The sequence below is a fragment of the Salvia hispanica genome, chromosome 1 (assembly GCF_029641045.1).
Source record: "Salvia hispanica isolate PSC_SH4W2 chromosome 1, Shi_PSC_v1, whole genome shotgun sequence".
NCBI lineage: Eukaryota > Viridiplantae > Streptophyta > Magnoliopsida > Lamiales > Lamiaceae > Salvia > Salvia hispanica.
In genome coordinates, this window is record NC_142692.1 from 7,026,299 (window position 1) to 7,045,891 (window position 19,593).

At 35.7% G+C, this 19,593-nt stretch overlaps 2 protein-coding genes across 3 annotated transcripts; one reads left to right on the forward strand and one right to left on the reverse strand.

The window, feature by feature from the left end:
- Positions 1-1,508: 1,508 nt before the first annotated feature.
- On the reverse strand, positions 1,509-6,558 carry LOC125223930 (influenza virus NS1A-binding protein). 2 transcript variants are annotated; one of them, XM_048127240.2, is made up of 11 exons: positions 6,416-6,558; positions 5,449-5,649; positions 5,098-5,279; positions 4,391-4,984; positions 4,096-4,173; positions 2,997-3,324; positions 2,722-2,921; positions 2,277-2,353; positions 2,092-2,193; positions 1,787-1,973; positions 1,509-1,714 (listed from the first exon to the last, which is right to left on the reverse strand). In XM_048127240.2, the coding sequence occupies exons 2-11, from the start codon at positions 5,606-5,608 to the stop codon at positions 1,616-1,618; spliced, it is 2,007 nt and encodes a 668-aa protein (XP_047983197.1). In that variant the 5' UTR covers positions 5,609-5,649; positions 6,416-6,558; the 3' UTR covers positions 1,509-1,615. The 2 variants fall into 2 exon arrangements, with proteins under 2 accessions (XP_047983197.1, XP_088913945.1); XM_089057819.1 differs by lacking the exon at positions 6,416-6,558 and adding an exon at positions 5,737-5,933.
- Positions 6,559-14,172: 7,614 nt separating this feature from the next.
- LOC125185578 (SEC14 cytosolic factor family protein / phosphoglyceride transfer family protein) lies at positions 14,173-16,344 on the forward strand. The gene is made up of 4 exons (XM_048082133.2): positions 14,173-14,977; positions 15,072-15,196; positions 15,395-15,536; positions 15,998-16,344. Exons 1-4 carry the CDS (start codon positions 14,273-14,275, stop codon positions 16,250-16,252), a joined length of 1,227 nt encoding a protein of 408 aa, XP_047938090.2. The 5' UTR covers positions 14,173-14,272; the 3' UTR covers positions 16,253-16,344.
- Positions 16,345-19,593: the final 3,249 nt, after the last annotated feature.

A 19,593-nucleotide genomic window follows, 5' to 3' on the forward strand; every position in this document is an offset into this window, starting at 1 on the left:
GATGAAAGAGAAGAGAGGTTATTTTCACGGTGAAAAAGAAGAAAAAATTCTGGAGAATAATTAAAAAACCGACGCAATATTGTGTGAGGAGAAAATCTTGGACTTTCCATAACCACCAACATTGTCATTCCCTTAAACGCCCTTTTCCACTTATTTAATTAATAAAAAATAGATGATCAGGCCTTAATTTCGTCCATTAGATGATAAGAATGAATGGTTGGGATTAAAAAGCAAAAAGCATATAATATAGGAAAAGCATATGAATACACCTCTATATATATATATATAATAAATTATAAAATTAAAATACTTTCCATTCCCTAATGTTGAGTTCCATTTTGGATACTTTTGTAACTGAGTCATTTTTTAGTTACTTATTTTTATCATACTTTCTCTATTCCATAAAAATAGAGACATTTTTCTTTTCTATATGTTACATAAAGCTAGCTCATTTATATTTTTAAAAAATTCTCCACAATCGTAGTTTGTCTCACAATAAAAGTCACATTATTTTTACCATAAATAGTAAGTAGGTCTCACATTCCACTTCATTCACAAAATTTGGCAGGTGACGATGTATTATAGTTTCAGATCTTATCTACGCAGTCGATGAAATTCAGATCGCCCCTTCATATCTTCACAAATTATATTAAGATCGACTTCACAATGTAAATTCAGAACGTCCCATCTTAAAGAGTGAGATTATATTCTTATCTTTTATTCAGTTTTTATTATTTTCAAAAATTTGGCTTGACAATGTATTATAGTTTCTCTTTAAGTGCATGTTTGGTAGACATGTTAAATTAATACAAGATAATTTATTAAGATCGACTTTAAGATAAGAATATATTATCTCACTCTTTTGGGTTGTTAAATAATCCACATTTTTGAACTAATTCATTTCGTGTCTAAGCGGACCGAGATGGGCTTTGATGATCTAACATGAACTTATTTTATCTACCAAACAACCAAATGACCCATATATCTTGGTCTTATCTAAACTAAAAAAATGTAACTCATGAATCCCACTCCTACTTCTATAACTAATGTAATTCTAATATTTATCACACATTGTTATTATGTCTAATATTTCAAATGCTACCATCATCTACTATCATGATAGAATAGGCCTTATTTAATGTGAGAGAAAAACTTAGAAATGTTAATAATTAGATATTTAGATGGCCCAAAAAAAGACTAATTATGGACAAAATTAGTAGTACTACTAACAATTTATCGTTAAGCAATATTTTGGAAAGTTAATGTATAAATAATAAAAAGTAAAACTGACTTTTCATACATTCTTTCACATTTTCTTAAAATCAATGGCAATCTCAATTAAAGGTATACTTATTTTTTCCTTCCAATTGACATTTTTTTCATAGTGGAGATGCTTGAATCATAGTAGCTTCTAAAAAAATTGCTGAGAGGGTTTTGTATAAAAGTGAGTGAATAGTTCGTCTCATTTCAAGATTATGCCATGTTCACGAATTATGAAAAGCACGATATTCCTGGGACCAAGCAACTAAATTTCATTCATAGATTTTATATGTAAAATCACCTAATTGCTTAGAATTGGATTTCAGAAATTATATGTAACATTCAATACATCGATTCATTTCCCTTCCAAAACAATGGCTGAGGCAAAGCATCTCTTTCCTACAGCCCTCAGGTTTGTAGCTTCCCAACCTGCACCTTCCTTGTAACACTCAACCTGCCATTGCATCAGAAAAGGCATGTTGAGAGAGAGAGAGAGCACTGTTATATAAGCAGATTAAATGTATACCGTTTCGATGATTTGCTCATCAGACTCAATCCCTCCAATAACGTAAATAGATTCATGAAGAACACCAGCAGCGAAGTAGCCTCTGCCTTGCTTCATGGGTTCTCCCGTCATCCATGATCCAAGCCGAGGGTCATATATCTCAAAACTGGGTGTCATTGCTGTTCCATCATAACCACCAAGCGCATATCTGCCAAACACAGTATACCATCATCTTAGCTCAAGATTATAGGCCGCTGAATTTTGAATAAGAAAACTCGAGCTCCCAACTAGAAACAAGCATAAGGAGGCACATGAGGAGAACATACATCTTTTCATTCATTACAACAAGTGAGTGGAGGCCTCTTTTTGCTTCCATACTCGGGATTCTGGTCCATGAATTTTCCCTGGGGTCAAACCTTTCAGCAGAACTACACACCACACGTTCAAATAAATTTTCTTAAGAAGATGAACTGTTAAAAGAAAGATAGTTACAAAGAGGTTCGTGACTTACTTCAAATATTCTTGTCCATCGAATCCCCCAACAGCATAGAGTGCACCATTCAACTCCACAGCAGCATGAGCATGCCGCTGTTGAAAATACGAGGCAGAAAATTGATATAAGATTTTTAAGAACCCTAATCAAGTTTTCTGAGTTTAATAGCATCATAGAATCAACCACATTGACTACATGACGTTGAAATTGAGCATAATAAACAAAGATCATCTAATTCTATCAAGGAACCACGTTGCAAATGATATCATCATAGCATGTTTAGATTAATCATTATTTTTCTTGAGCGTATGTCACAAGACTTAGTGCAACTGAAGAATATAGTAAGACAACTGCTGCTCTTCCTAGATGCTTTTATCAATCGTAGAAGCTTTGTCTATACTGTATCTTCCTTACTCAAGTAACTCAACAAATACTTTCCGGAGTAAGAGAATAGGAATAAAACCTTTTGGAGCATTGAGCGTGAAGGAATCCACCTTCCGACAAACGGATCATACATTTCTACATCTGAGAAGAACTCCATTGCATTTCCTCCACCCATTGCAAATATTTTATTATTTAAAGCAGCACCAGCTAAGCTGCCTCTTTCTTTGTTCAGGGAAGGACGCAGAGTCCACTCATTGTTTACAATGTTATAGGACTCAACTGCAGATAAAGAGAGTGCAATTGTCATTACAAAGAGAGAGGAGGAGGAGGAGGATGAGCAGGCGTGAGAAGTACCTGTATCATACCACTTAGAACCACTTCCACCACCAAATACAAAGAGTTCTCCATTAAATGCCACGACTGGGGCATTCCATCGAGCAGAAGACATAGGCTTAAGAGATCTTAAGATGTCTTTTGAAGGCAGGAAGGACTGCAATGCTGATGACCAAGATACACCATCATATCCACCCACTATCAATATTGACTCATCTATATTTAAGTGATATTCATCAGGTGACTCCACAAGCTCTCGGGCATACACAGGTTGCTCAGAAACATCACACATGTACTCCAGCACCGAGCATCTATTTTGCAATCGAAGAATTTCTTGTTCTGCCTCAATCTGTAAAGTACGAGGAATTAAATTTTATGAAATATTACCAATAAAGACCAACAAAATAATTTAGCTAATAGAAGCACAAAGCCTAATCTTAAAAGAAAAGCACCAAAGACTTGCATTTCATTGCTGTGAAGTAAAACCCAATATATTGTTTGCCATGCAATAAAACAAAAGGTTCAGAGCTGTCATATAAACCTTGCAATATATTTCTTGTTTGCCATGCAATAAAACATCAATTGTGTTAGAAAAATATAAACCTTGTTACATATTTGAGATGGGAAGAGTTCGCAATGCAACATTATTGTACTCTGCTCAGGGCAAAAATGGAAGTATTTACATTCCAGGTAAACAAAGTTAAGAGTATAGCACACTTCACTAAAGTGCATACCAGCCAAACTTCACTAAAGTATGCTGACCAAACAGTGGTTTGAATCATTGACCAAATCAAACCCAAATCTGAACACATGTCATTGTTCTGTGACTAGATGCCATTCGTTTAAGCATTAAGATTCAAATAATAGGCAAACTAGGAACACTATATGAACTTGCGTTTACTCACTCAACAGAATCACTTAGGTCCCCCGTAAACAATGGAATACCTTGCGACAACTCAGCATTGCCAGGAATCAGATTCACAACAAAGACAGTAACACCAAACACGCAACATTTTTATTTTCACATTGTACTGAGACCAAACCAAGTATGAAAGGCACAACCTTATAAAAACAGACCAAACATTTTAAGAGAAAATGTTACAGAGAGGAAAAACATTACCAGCTTATTTGCCAAACTCTCTGTCTTCGTAATTTGTTCTAGCTTAAAAGTCTTTAGCTCTTCAATTTCCATGTACAACTGCAATGGGCATAAATATGAGTGTCAGATATGTAGTATGCTACAGACCATTATAAACCAGATGATGTGAAATGAGTAAAAAATGTAATTAAAAGACAAAAACTTGCTTTATAATCCCCTAATAAAAAAGAACTTGCTTCTCAAATTAAATCATGAATGATCGGGTTGGTTAAACTAATTAACTGACCAGATCTGTGTGTGCATGCAATGAAAGTACCTTCTCAACAAGCGCAAGGGAATCAAATTGATCGGAAGAGCTTTCACTGTTCCTCTTTCCCAAAGTCACCTGGTCATCATCTCGAGTTTCACACTGCAAACCATCATCACTTGTGGATGTCTCTCCTACCGAACCAGATATCAAATTAGCATCCGTGAATTTACTGCTGAGAGCTAGTTCCTTTATTTTCATGAGGATAAGATCTTTTTCATCGAATTGTTCCCCTTGGATGGCTCCCCCAATCAGTTGTTTGTTTCCATTCAGAGAGATTGAGTTATCTGAAGTCGTAGATGTAGAAATAGAATCATCGTAGTTGGAAAAATTATCCGCCGAAGCTGGTGGCTCAGAAGCTCCACTTTTTTTTATCTTGTTGGTCGAGGGGATCATCTGCTTTGCAGTCCAAATTGGGGGATATGGTTTTATACTGATCCTAGGAGCAACTGCTTGAGAGGAGAACTGGGAGATCAATCTGCTTGTTTGGGCATGATCCAACTCAAACCGGAAATGACTCTGGCCGTAATAGTTGTCAAAAATTGATAGCTTGAACTGAATTTCAGTAAGGGCTTGGCACTGCAAGCGCAGGCGTACTTGAACCTGAATCCAATAACAGAAAAGAGTAAGTACTTTGCCTTACTCAGAAAAGGAAATCACGAACATGTTGAAAATAACGAAGAGAAATTAGATTTGACCAGATTCCCATATAATACCTGAGCTTGATACCTTGTTCTTTCTGAACCATCTATTGTCCAAGCATATGGATCAATATTCATTTTACCTGAGCCAACAGCTTCATAGATACCATGAAGTTTTCTCTCGCTGTAGTTGAACAGAAAAAGTGGTAAACCTGGCTCGATGTTCTTTACGTATGAAAAGTGTGGTGCCGGCAGACCTACCAACCACGGATACAAATTGAGTGTAAGTACGTACCAACTCTAACATCAAGTTATAGTATGATTAATATCCGAGTATTTTTGTATTTGGCAAATTAAAGACTGTATGATGATAATTGTGTCCGTGCAAGGCAAGCCTGAAGAAAAATAGATATCGAAAAGACTAACCGAAGAGTTGTTTGGTGAGACACTCATCCATGGTTTGTTTTGTGCAGCCAAATATGACGCTTCCAAGCTGGTTCTTACTCAAGTTTCTTGCCCATTTCCCATTCAATGCCATCGGAATTTCTTTAGGAAAATATGTCTGTGCGGTCCTGCCAACTACCATTCTGCTATGGCAATCTTATATGATGAATATCAAAACGCCAGCTGAAAATTGGAAAACTGCTAAATCAATATACAGGGTGGAGATTGGTGGTAAGTACAAAGTATCCTGAACTCAATACATATACATACAGCAGGAATATTGGTGGTAAGTATCCTGAACTCAGTACATATACTAAAATGCTTCTTGGATGCTATAAAACTTAAGTGGAAAGAATAGAGCAAAGCAGCCATAGGCAAAATTCTAAAGGAAAGGCATCTCCAATACTGGCTGAAAAAACTAGGTAAAACCCCACCAGAAACAGCAGTTACAGTTTCTAATCATAAAGAAATATGTACCACCATGATATGTTGGAATCATAATCCAAAAAATGAAAGAAACAACGCGTCCACTTCAATAACGACACAAAATGGGCAAATTTCAATATTGGCTGCTTCACAGAGGGCAAATTGCATTGTGTGGAACCAAATAACTCATTAACAAGTCCTACAATCTAGCGAAACATGTACATTATTGTGATTCGAGATAGGAAACTTACTCAGCCCGAGTTCCGAACCCGATTTCTTTCACAAAAGATGACGAACTAGCAAAATAGGATCAGGAAACCCCACTCCAAAACAAAATTAAAGATTCGAAACAAAAGAATAGGAAAACACCCAAAAAAATTCAAAAATAAAAGAAAACTAAATCGATTAATCCACAATACACTGATGACTGAACCGAATACATGCATTGCTTTAATGTACAGTTTTGTGCTTGTGAGAGAGTTGTGGCATGCAGAAAAGGCGAAACGAAGCGATGAGGGCATACCTTTAAATGAAGCTGCTACTGTGCAAGTGCGAGAGAGGGAGAGAGAGTAGCGCGAAATGGAGTGGAGTGTGTGTGTGGCATTTAATTCGGGCGTGGGTTTTTTCCCTTTAAATAGCATCATTTTACAGAGACGAATCATCCATCAAATATCAATGGCTGTGATTCAAATGTTACGCTTAGGAAATCGTGTCAAAATCAAAGATCATGAAAAATTCGAAAACAGGTTTCTCATATTATATTTTAGTATAAAGTTGTAGAATAAAATTAGGAGGTTAGTTATTACTTTACATATATATTTTTAAAATGTGTACTCCTTCGATCCAATAATAGTGAAGTCATTTTGTCATTTTGATACGTTTCATTGAAGGGAAGTCATTTTTTTCTTTTAATAAAAGTCAACACATCTCTTTTCACTTATTTTATTCTCTTTTTCATCTTTCTACATTTTTCATTTCTTATTTATTACTCTCTCCGTCCCACAAAGATTGTCCCATTTTCTATTTCGGTCTGTCCCACAAAGTTTGTCCCATTTCACTTTTTACCATTTTTTGTAGTGGGCTTCATATTCCATTAACTCATTCATACTCACATTTTATTATAAAACTAATATATAAAAGTAGGACCCACATTTCACTAACTTTTTCAACTCACTTTCCATTACATTTCTTAAAATCCGTGTCCGGTCAAAGTGGGACAATCTTTGTGGAACGGAGGGAGTATTCTTTTATTTAACTTACTTAACAAAATTTCTCTCAATCTTCGTACCGAAAAGAATTGTCTCCCCTACTATGGAACGGAGGGTTTAGAATAAAATTAGAACGGTGAGGATTGGGTTGTTATCGGATCGATCCAATAACAACTCAATTTCTAAGATCAAATTCGAATATAATATGCTATCGAAATTGTAACATTGACAATAACTTGGTTTACTATACTAAAAAATGAACACAACACGAACTCGTTAGGACATAATCCGATTCGTGCTGACGTAACACAATAATTACAGAATAACGACCTGACAACGGCATGAAGCCAACATGGCATGATAGCAACATAGAGAATAATGACGCGACAACGACACGGACCCGACATGGCACGATAGTGACATAGTCCCAACATTGCACGATAGCGACACAGACTTGACTTTGTAACATTAGAAGACGTATATAAGTAGAAAAAGGATAACCTACTTGTAGTTCTACTAGTAAAAGTCATAAAATAAAAAAATAAAATAATAATGGTTACTAGAATCCCGTTCGAACTCAATCTAAAACTATCGTACAAGGACGTAAATGCAATAAGGTTTGATCATAAATCATTAACATTTTGAGTTTACATCGTGTTTTTTTATCATGTCGAAAATTATCGTACCTAATTAAAATTTTAGTATTCCCATCGCATTGCTGAATTTGAGCATTTTGAAAAGATGTTGATTTAGAATAATTGTGGAAATAATTTGGTAAGTAAACAAGAAGGCATGGCATGGGTATAGGTCTGGAAGGCCAATATTAATCAATATCACCTAGATGACTAGCTCATTCAATTGTCCAATTTACACTTTAGCGTAAATCCAAAAAAGTACGACTCCCAACTTTCATAAATGGAGTATTTTCCTAATTATTGTGCTGGCTGGAAAATGGTTAAATTTGGAATGGACTGGTACCAACTTTATCACAAGTATGTCATTTATTTGATGCATAAAATATTGGAGAAACAGTACATTTTATAAAATATTTAAGCGCTTCCAGAAGATAAATCATGTGCTAATTAACATGCATGAGTTCCCTTTTTTGATACTAGTACAGTAGTACTACTATATTGTCACATAAAATCAATTGCATCCATAAACTTTAATGGGCTTAAGCCCAGTTCTTAATAAGATATGCACAAAATGGGCCGACCCATGGCCTCTATCAAATTGGGGTAGCTCATGCAAATAAGTTAAATTTGAGCTTTCGCATCTGGCCACGCATTTAAATTTTTGGTTTTTTATTTACTAGTACAATTATTTTTCCTTTTGTCTATATATACACGTTCATACTTTCTTCGAGTCCTAAATTTCTCACACTTATTTCTCACTTAAATTATAGTAATATATTTTTAAAAATGTTTATTAACATGAATTTTGTTTTATTCGTAAATATAACCTTTAATAGTTTTATGTATTTTCACATTTAGTTTTTTAATTATGTACTTACTATTTTATTTGTAATTGAGATCGTGTAATTTTAAAATTATGAAAATATAAATTGTTTGATGAAATTATTAACTTATATAGATATTATATGCTACTGTATAAGTCGATTATTGTTATTGCTTTATTTGTATTAAATATAAAATGCATATTATAACTAGCAAATACTAAAGCTCTCGTGAGGAGTCACCAAAACCTTATTAATTCAGAAATCTAACAGGCATCGCCCAATATGAATTTCCTAAACTTTCCTTTTAGTCAAAAACAAATGCTGTAAGTCAAAAAGCGTAAGAAAAGTGGCAATAATTTCATGATTTCTATTGCTTTAAAACTCGAAAATTACGCGATCACACTGTTTAATAATAGCCTTTTGTGACAGTATCAAAATATGGAAATAAACTACGTAGTAATTAATTTGAAAATAAATTGCATTATTATGCGACAGTAAGGCATCACTTAGTTCAATAAAAAAACAAATCTTTTTTTAATAAAGTACCTGGAGCGACATGATTACTTTATAAATTTGAATAATGCAAAAAGTATAAACACATACTAAAGCAAAAATTTATCTTAGCCATGCAATTGTTGATTATAGCTTTGCTTTCGGTGATCAATCCCTAGAAGTTCTCATTCACAATTTTTCGTGTGTGCGATAATTTGTTAAGTAGTACTAGTACTATAAAAAAATTATAATTGTATCTACTAAATTAGTAGATTTAATCAAATCAAAATATTAAGTCGACGACTTCAGGTATTTGTGCGTATAAAGGTTTTCCTAGAAATATCAATTAATATTAATCACATATGACTACGCTCAGTATGCAAGATAAATGATTTTACACGTACAAAATTATGATGAAAACATATTAGTATTTGTAATGGCTGAGACAAAATTAGAGAGTGAACATCGATGCATAGGCATATATAAAGAGTAGGTTCTAGTTCTAAAATAAACAGGGTATGAATGACACGAAATACACTAGATAAAATGAATTTTAAGAATATAAAGATATAAGATTGCATATTGAGGGGTACTTAACTTATTTGATAAGTGTTACTCATACCAACTAGGTGCAATTTTTTTATGATATTTATCTCATAAGAACATCAAGATTAAGTGTGTAATCTAAAAAATTCTAAGACATGTGACCAGCTCAGAAGTTTCTTATGAGGTGTGTGTTTGAGAGTAAAGCATGCTTAAAAGACTAGGGTTGATTTGTAAAATTGTGAGGATATTCGTCAATTTTGGAGTCGGATCGTTACATCATTGAGTTGTGGTGCATAATACTCTTTCAGTCCCCTAAAAATATGAACTTTTGAATCGACCCGAGTTTTTATGCAAAATTGAAAAGTAAGGGAGATGGGAAAACAAAGTGTGTTAACGGAAATTAAGTCCCACCTTAGATATTAAGTTTTCTTAAATATAAATTTTTTATTTTTAAGGATGAAAAAAAATGAAATAATTTCTATTTTTAGGGACAAGGGAGTATTAGAAAACAATAGTGAGATAATCTTATTAAATATTCTAGTAATTTATTATTAGAAATAAATAATTAAAGTTACTTACATATGTATAATGTATTGATGGGGGTAGACTCTTTAATGACTTTAATTGTTTCGCTTTTTGATATGTGGAATGATTTGGTAGATATATTTAAGGGGCCACCATGCTATCAAAAATTAGGACAATGAAGTAATAAAAGAAGAAGAAATTGGTACTTGTAACAACACTCAATTACAAACCAAATAGTCAAAAAAACAAAGCATGTTCTTAACAATCAAGTAAAGCATATACCCCTCCCCCAAATGATAATGATAATGATAATGATAATGATAATAATAGTTGGAAATAGAGCTGTGATCCTATTATTGGCGTCTGCCCTCTATCTTGCTACCAATTTTTGCAATTTTATTTCTTTTTATTTAAATAATTAGTATGCGATTTAGAGGGCGAGTTTTAAGAAATGTAAATAAAAATTGGTTAAGTAAGTTAGTGGACTATGAATCTCACTTGTATACATTAGGTGGAATGTGATCCCTGTTTACCATTTATCGTAAAAGTAAAATGTGATTCTTATTGTAAGACGGACTGAAATGACAAAACGTGATACTTATTGTAGGATAGAGGTAGTAATTATTTATTATATTTAATTTTCATTTTTAATTTAAAAGGTTACTATTAAAATTGTTCTTTTCAAAAATCAAGGTCTATACGGCCTTTGTCCATTAAAAATGCTAGGTGAATGTGTGTAATATAATCTCGAATATTAGTGAGGGTGAATATAGTGCACAATAATGGAATGGCTATTTAATGAGGACCTTACTAAAATATCAAAACTGAAAATAGTTATAAATTTTGAGGGCACGACCACGCAGACGCTCCAGTCCATTCCATTCTAGGATACGAGATAGTATAAGAGTATCGGCAATGGTACTTAGGCCAGCCATTCTCTCCCCTGCCATGTCAGCAACACTAAAAAAACCACCTGCCACATCATATTTAGGCCAGCCATAGGCCAGCCATAGGCTAGCCGCAGTAAAAACAATTCAAAATATATTACATTTACGGAATTAAAATTACGATTAAAATACGGAATTAAATTTACGACATATATACGGGAAAATTCATTAATTGCATTTAAAAAAGTTACATAGATAAAAAAAAAATTACATGCATAATAAAGAAAAAAAACTATCGCCGTGCAATCCTCCGTACCCACAACTCTTCAATTATATCCTTTTGGAGTTGAATATGAGCATCCACTTGGCGCATGTTGGCAAATTCCTTGAGTCGGCCGGCTTCATCGAGAGGTACCCCATGTCGTACACTAGGGGTGGCCGTTCCGTGGCTTGGACCGGCTTCATCGTCACTGACCCAACTAGTCAGTTGTACGCCTTCGTCTTCGACGATCATGTTGTGCAGGATAATGCAGGCGTACATTATCTCGGAAACGCATCCGACATCCCACAAACGCGTTGGGCCCTTAATTGCCGCCCATCGAGACTGGAGCACACCAAATGCGCGCTCCACGTCCTTGCGCGCCGACTCCTGTCGTTGCGCAAAGTAGGCCTTCTTTTCATCACTTGTTTGCCGGATCGTCTTCACAAAGACCGGCCACCGAGGGTATATCCCATCCGCCAAGTAGTAGCCCACATCGTGCCGGTTGCCGTTGGCCACAAAAGAGACGGCTGGACCGACGCCCTGGCACTTCTCGTTAAAGAGGGGAGACGAGTTCAGGACGTTGAGGTCGTTGTTCGACCCGGCTACCCCAAAATACGCATGCCAGATCCACAGCTGGTAATCAGCTACGGCCTCGAGGATTATCGTGGGGTTCTTTGACTTGTAGCCGGTCGTGTAGGCCCCCTTCCAGGCAGTCGGACAGTTCTTCCACTCCCAATGCATACAGTCTATGCTGCCTAACATCCCGGGGAACCCATGCTTCTCCCCGTGCATCTGCATCAAATTCTGACAATCTTCGGGAGTAGGGCTTCGAAGGTACTGCTCACCGAAAATGCTGATCACGCCCCCACAGAACTCCTTCAGACATTTCAGGGCTGACGACTCACCGATGTGGAGGTACTCATCCCACATGTCTGCCGCGCCTCCATAGGCCAACTGCCTGATTGCCGCCGTGCACTTTTGGATAGGGGTGTGGCCGGGTCTGCCAGCCGCATCGTGCCTGAAGAGGAAACACAGATATTGACGCTCCAATGCCCCAACGATGCGCATAAACAACTCCATGCGCATTCTAAAACGCCGCCGGAACATGTTGGCGGGAAACCGCGGGTACTCTGCAAAGTAGTCCTCGTACAGCCGCTGATGTGCAGCTACGTGATCCCGATCAATCACTGCTCGGTGGTGGACAACTCGTGGAGGGAGAGGTATCGCCTGCTGTTCCGCCATACGCATGTACCGCTCCATCCCGCGGTTCATGTAGGCCTCCATAGCCTCGTTCATCCTCCGTTCGTACTCCTCAGGATCCCCACCACTACCACTACCGCTACCACCCGCGTTACTCATCGCTCGATGATGCTCTTGTACAGAAAGTTAGAGAGAGAGAAAACTCGTTAAAACAAGTGGTGCAAATGAAAATGAAACGAAAATCGCGTTTATATATGATTTTAAAAAAAAAATAAAAATCAAAAATCGGCGTTGGCCGATCGCTGGCCAATCGGGCCGCCACAATGGCGGCTAGCCGATCGGCCAGCGCTTCGGCCAGCGACGAGCGATCGGCCAGCCCACGCCGATCCGCTCGCCGATTTCGTGTTTGCCGATTGCAATGGTTCGGCTAGCGCGACGAATCGGCTAGTCGGTCGCTAGCCGACCATTGCGGATGCTCTAAGGACGCATTGCAAGCAAGTGAAGCAACCCATCCCCATATGTCCCTCGGCCAAGTGATGGAGGAACATGTCCCTCCTTCACTTGTTTCTATTGTGAGTAGAGCAAAATATTTTATTTTTTCAGAGTGAATGAGTACATATTTAGGCCAAATATTATCGGCAATGCACATTTATGGTCCATTTATTTTAAAATGCACTTTTGTGGCCCTTGTACTATCTATTTTGCTCGTTTCGGGTGCCTCTGCACCTTTTTAGCACTTTTTCAGACAACAAATTCCTCAAATCTATTAGGGGCATTTTTGCACATGTACATTCCAATAATCTGAAATGAAATTTGTTTTGCCAGAACTTGAAATGAATTTGCTTAAGTTTTTGGGTTCGTTACTTGAGATTTACTTGTATTAGTTACGAATTATTGTTGGGAATGGCTATAGTGTGCAATTCATGAATTTATAGGATGTAATTCTCACGAACATATATACTTTTCAAAATAGCTAAATTCTAGTCTTATAAGTGTACATACATAAGACATATTTAATTCTCTAACGTTATATATACATGCATGTTAACTTAGAATTTGATAAAGAATGGAAATTACTCTATATACATATAATTAATTTTACTAATAGACACTGTAATGTTTTACGTACTAAGTGTACGTGCACATATAAATAGATAAATGTGATGGTAAACTAGTCAAAACAAATAAATTTATAGACTAATTAAATTATATCAAATTTGGAAACCTTGTACTACGAAAGAGAATTTATCATAAATTAAAACGTACTATAAATTTATACACTGATTACAATAGGAAAACAAAATTAATTTTAATGAGTCATAGAGTATTAACTACAAGTACTATTAAATATCCATAATAAATTTTATTTTAGGTCCTATCAACATAAATATATTTTCAGATTATTGAAGAGTAAATGCACAAAAATATCCCTAATGAATTTAGGGGCATTTCTGGCCCAAAAAATGATAAAATAAGTGCAAAAGAAATGTGCTTAACGGATAGTACAATATTAGCATATTTGTAATACAAATATGCTATAATACCCTTTTACACAAATTCTGCAATTAAATAGAATTATTGAAACAAAGTTTGAAAATGGCGGTGAGTAGTCAGAAATTTGAATGGCCCCATCACCTGTGTTGCTTCTGCTCAGCTAAAGCCGCTTTTTCATATTTCACACTTCACCTCCAAAAAAGAAGCCCCATTTTAATCCACACATCCTCTCTCCCTCCCACCATTTCATCATCACCCAAAAACCCAAAAATCCCTCTCCATTTCTCCTCCAAAAAAAGAGAAAAAAATGGAAACCGCCGCATCTCCTCCCTCCCTCAAACAAACCCACACTCCCGACTCCTCCCCAAAGCCCGCCAAGAAGAGCTTCGTCGCCTCTCTCCGCTCCCCCTCCTTCAAAGAAGACACCTACTTCATCTCCCACCTCAAAACCTCCGAGCGCAAAGCCCTCAAAGACCTCAAGGACAAGCTCATGGCCTCCCACGGCGCCGATTCCATGTGGGGCATCCCCCTCCTAGGCAATGCCGACGACCGCGCCGACGTCGTCCTCCTCAAATTCCTCCGCGCTAGGGATTTCCGGGTCCAGGACGCCCTCAACATGCTGGTCAAGTGCCTCAACTGGCGGAAGGAGTTCGGCGCCGACGCCGTTTTGGAGGAGGATTTGGGGCTCAAGGAGCTCGAAGGCTCCGTCGCGTATATGCACGGTTTCGACCGATGCGGGCATCCTGTTTGTTACAATGCCTATGGGGTTTTCAAAGATAAGGAGATGTACGAGAAGGTTTTCGGAGATGAGGAGAAATTGAAGAAGTTTTTGAGGTGGAGAGTCCAGATTCTCGAGCGTGGGATTAAGCTTCTCCATTTCAAACCAGGCGGCGTGAATTCGATTATTCAAATCACAGATCTTAAAGATATGCCCAAGAGAGAGCTCAGAGCTACTTCGAATCACATTCTCTCTCTGTTTCAGGATAATTATCCCGAAATGGTTGCTAGAAAGGTGATGATTCATTTCAAACATAAAATTCTCATCATACACAACATTTCCCCCCTTTTTTATTTGCTGAAATTGGAGTTCGATTTTGGTGGTGCAGATCTTCATAAACGTGCCGTGGTACTTCAGTTTGCTGTACTCAGTGATCAGTCCGTTTCTGACGCAACGAACCAAGAGCAAGTTTGTGATATCCAAGGAAGGCAATGCTGCTGAAACTCTTTACAAGTAAGAGTTTTTAATTGGAAACAAATACAATAAATCTCTCTCGGGCATTTCGTCGAGCACTTTCCGTCATAAATTTAGCTCTGTGCAGAAGATCATCAATGAAATATTTTACCAATGGCGTCTATTTATGGATGAGGATTACATGATTGAGATTTGAGACAGAGACCTATCGCTAAATTTGTTTGTTTCTCTCTCTAGATTCATCCGGCCCGAGTACGTCCCGGTTCAGTACGGCGGCCTGAGTCGGCCCAGCGACTCGCTCTCCGGTCCGCCCAAACCCGCTTCCGAGTTCGTCGTCAAAGGCGGTGAAAAAGTCAACATTCAAATCGAAGGCATTGAGGTATATATGTATATTTATTCACTTTTTTATTATTAATAGATACAGGGAATGTAAAATTTAAATTTATTACCTTAAATTCTCAAATTTTACTTTAACATTTATGGAGAATTTTAATTTTACAAATTTGAAATTAGATTTTCAATGTCTTGTTCCATTTTAAGACCCCTACTTTCTTAGTATTTAAACAACATAGTAAGATCTATCCGATGTCATTCTTATTATAGTATATGTCATTTTCTTATAGCTGTAGTTTTTAATTTAAGTGTATATTCCAAAATTTTCATGATTAAATGTTTTTTTATTTTCATTATTATTTTTGAATAGATCGCATATTAATTTTATTTTAAGTGACCCAATTAGCCTATTGATTCTCAGAGACCTTTGGGTTTAGGATTGAATACTTCCATTCCGATAATATTCCCATTTTTAAAATTCTAAAATTTTGTGTTTTTTTGACAAAGGCTGGTGCGACAATAACATGGGATATAGTTGTGGGAGGATGGGATTTAGAATACAGCGCGGAGTTCGTACCGAATGCGGAGGAAGGCTACACCATCGCGGTGGAGAAGCCGAGGCGGGTGGCAGCGGAGGAGGAGGCGGTGCATAACTCTTTCGCGGCTAGGGATGCCGGAAAAATGGTGCTCTCGGTTGATAACACGGCGTCTCGTAGCCGGAAGGTTGCTGCCTACCGATATGTAGTTCGCAAATCACCCTAATTTTAATTAATTTTATGTTGCTGTTTGATTTTGGGTTATGTTTTTTTTAAAACACATCATGGCTATGTTAAATTATTATGGAGTTTTCTGTATTGGATCTTGTTTTATGTAAATTTTATGATGCTTTTAGTTTAGGGAATTTAGAAAGCATATATTGAATGTTGACTCTAGTAGTAGTAGACTAGTAGTTAAAATAATTCCTAATCTTTTTGTCTGGTTATTTCTGTGGGTGTCTTCGTACTATATGTCTACTAAATTCATAAATGTCCTTTTTTCTAATGTTATAGTATTTGCAAACTCAAATTTTTGCCAATTTTATTAACAAGAGTTTGGTCGTTATTCAACGTGAAATTTATGTAATTTTTGTAATTTTTGAAGTGTTTTATTCAACGTGTCGATTATTACCCTATGATTTGAAACTCACACCAAACAAACAATTTTCTTACCTTAGTTTCTATACTAAGATAAACAAGTACTTCCTCTGTATTGTCCCATTTTTTCATTTCGTCCATCACACAAAGTTGGTTCATTTCACTTTTAACCATTTTTGGGAGTGGATCTCATATTCCACTAACTCATTCATACTCACACTTTATTATAAATCGAAAATATAAAAATAGGACTCACGTTCCACTAACTTTTTCAACCACTTTTCATTAAATTTCTTAAAACTCGTGCCGGATCAAAGTCAGACTATCTTTGTGGGACAGAGGGAGTATCTTACACTTGTATACAAGATACCGTATAAAAAAGAGGCAAATGTTAGTCCTCATTGAAATTACTTGGTCATAATACGTTCCAACTATGATTCTATGTGTGTAGAGACAAATTATGTTTAAAATAGCGTACTATTATAAAAAAGTACTCTTCCCGTTTCAAATTAGTAATTGTTTTGTAACAAAAATCAATCATTTTAAATTTTTTGTTTATATATTTACTTTATTTTTTATACTTAGTTCATTTAACAAAAAAACGTCTAGATTAGTTTGGAATGGAAGGAGTAATTGTTTTATAACGGGACTGTCCCATTGGGACATAATGGCCAAAGGGATCGGCTAATCATTAGTATCTGAGAAGTGTGTATATTAAATATGATAAAAACGTGAGTGCAATAATTAAGCGTGGGCAACATGTACAAAAATTTGAATAATTAAGGAAGAAGATGGGGCAGGTTTTTGTTGTACATGTGAGTAGTGAAGTAAGACTTTTTGAAGCAAGATGTCTGGTGTGATGTGGTTGAAAAGGAATACTACAAATTTAATTAATACAACTACTATTATACTATGGTGACTATTATACTATGTATAATGGCATCCAATAATGAAATTGATTGGATTTTAATTTGATTTTGAGAAGTAAAAAAATCATGTTTTTCTTGAGAAATGTGAAAGAGAAAAAGTGTAAGTGGGTAAGGGCCAAAGCAAGAGGATATTGACTGCACTGTGAGGGGTTGGGATTTGGATTTTGTTTATCTAATTTTAATAATTTATTTTCTGACAAAGGGGTATAGTGTGTTTGGTTGTAGTTTGATAGACTCGTCTTGTCAAAATTATTTTATCAGATTTTGGGGTAAAATGTTTATCTATATATGTTGCGTCCACATTTCAGCGTGGGACACATCATTGACATTTGTTACATCAGTCCAAGTTTTCTTTTTTAAAAATTCATCTTAAAATTGAAATCGATTGGCGCAAAATTCACATTTCTTCTTCCTGCAAAGAGAAAGGTAGAATTAAAACTTTAAAGGTCCAAATAAGCATAAAATCTTACTCCTCCGGTCTAATAAGGGCATCCACGATGGGGCGGATTATACGACGCCCTAAGCCCCGTCCTATACACCGTCATATCAGCATTTTATCCTCCGTCTCTTCCACCTGCAATGAGGCGGACTATAGCCCGCCCTAAGCATTTTACTTATTATTTGAATATTTAAACACTACAAAAATTCATTAATCCTATTTTTTATGTTTGCAAATATATCAATTAGCAAGAATAAAAATATAAAAACACCACAAATTAAAGGCATATCCTATTGTCAGTATTTATTTTTTATTTTTTATATTTTATGCTTGCAATATGGAAATCGTCGGAATTCATTATTGAATTTAGAAAGAAATTGAGATGGGGAAGAGTGTAAAGTGAAATGTGTGAAATGAAGTAAAAAAATTGGTGATATATACAGAAGAAAATATAAAAAAAAAAAGAAAAAAAGAAAAGAAAAATGTGTCTATAGTCCGCCCTATAATCCGTCCCCCCTGCAATGGGGCGGACTATAGGCCGGACTATGCAAAAATGTGTGCATAGTCACAATTGTTCTCCTAATTAATGCAACTAATTAATTTTTTTTTGCATTGATGTGATTTAATTATTTTTACACACGACATCATCGGGATTTAACTTGAATGATGCTAGTACTATATTGTAGACAATGAAATATCTTTTGGTGTAATCTTATCGTTTCTTATTTCTCGTTTCTTCATTCCATCTAGTTCTTTTTTAATCTGAGCCATAATCCAACAAATAACATTATATTACCGCCACTGCTACTACCACCGCCACTACTAGTTAAGTAAATAATCAAGTTATGTCAACGCTAAAATTTTAATTTACACCAAAATTTTGATTACTTATAAAATGAGCAAATAATTAAATAGTTTAGTTAATTAATAAAACAAGTAAAAGTTTAAAATAGTAACCAAATGATCTGATATGTTATATAATACTCCTTTCGTCTTATAGAAGTATGTCATTTAGGATTAGTACAAGTCTTAATGTGTAATTGACAATAAAGTAAGACACAGTTGAAAAAAAAAATTTGCTATAAATTCTATTGACAAACGAAAAAATACATAGTTGGCCTTGCTTGCTTGGTGGCTTTTTGCTTGTGGTGTGAGCTTTGGTTGGTTGTACGTTTTTACTTTGGTTTGACATTGGTGCTTAGTTTTTCATTGGTCTTGGTAGGTTAGTTTTTGGTTGGGAATTTGTTGTTGAACTCTTGCTCACCATTTTTTGATTTGAACTTTTTTTTATAAAAAAAATATATATGAAACGGAGGAAGTATATTCTCTGCAATCATGATAAACTACAAATATGCCGTCATCGTTTTATCAAATTTCCCTTTTTGTTAGTATTTAAAAGACTAAAGTCCCTTTTTGGTCCTTAACATATTGCGATATTTTGATTTTGGTCCAGAACATTATCTTTTGAATTATTTGGTCCTTCACAAATAAAAATGGGTCACATTTGGTCCGAATTTAACGGAACTATTAAAATTTAACGGTCAATGAATTTTAATTCGATGTTGACCGGATTAAGTTAATAATTATGTTTAATTAATGTCT

Coding starts and splice junctions, on each gene's coding strand:
- LOC125223930 (XM_048127240.2), bottom strand. CDS start 5,608: ATGGTAGTTGGCAGGACCGCACAGACATATTTTCCTAAAGAAATTCCG. Junction 2,354..2,721: donor CACGCTCAATGCTCCAAAAG/GTTTTATTCCTA, acceptor TATTTTCAACAG/CGGCATGCTCATGCTGCTGT. Junction 2,194..2,276: donor GATGGACAAGAATATTTGAA/GTAAGTCACGAA, acceptor TGTGGTGTGTAG/TTCTGCTGAAAGGTTTGACC.
- LOC125185578 (XM_048082133.2), top strand. CDS start 14,273: ATGGAAACCGCCGCATCTCCTCCCTCCCTCAAACAAACCCACACTCCC. Junction 15,197..15,394: donor GCTGCTGAAACTCTTTACAA/GTAAGAGTTTTT, acceptor TTCTCTCTCTAG/ATTCATCCGGCCCGAGTACG. Junction 15,537..15,997: donor TTCAAATCGAAGGCATTGAG/GTATATATGTAT, acceptor TTTTTGACAAAG/GCTGGTGCGACAATAACATG.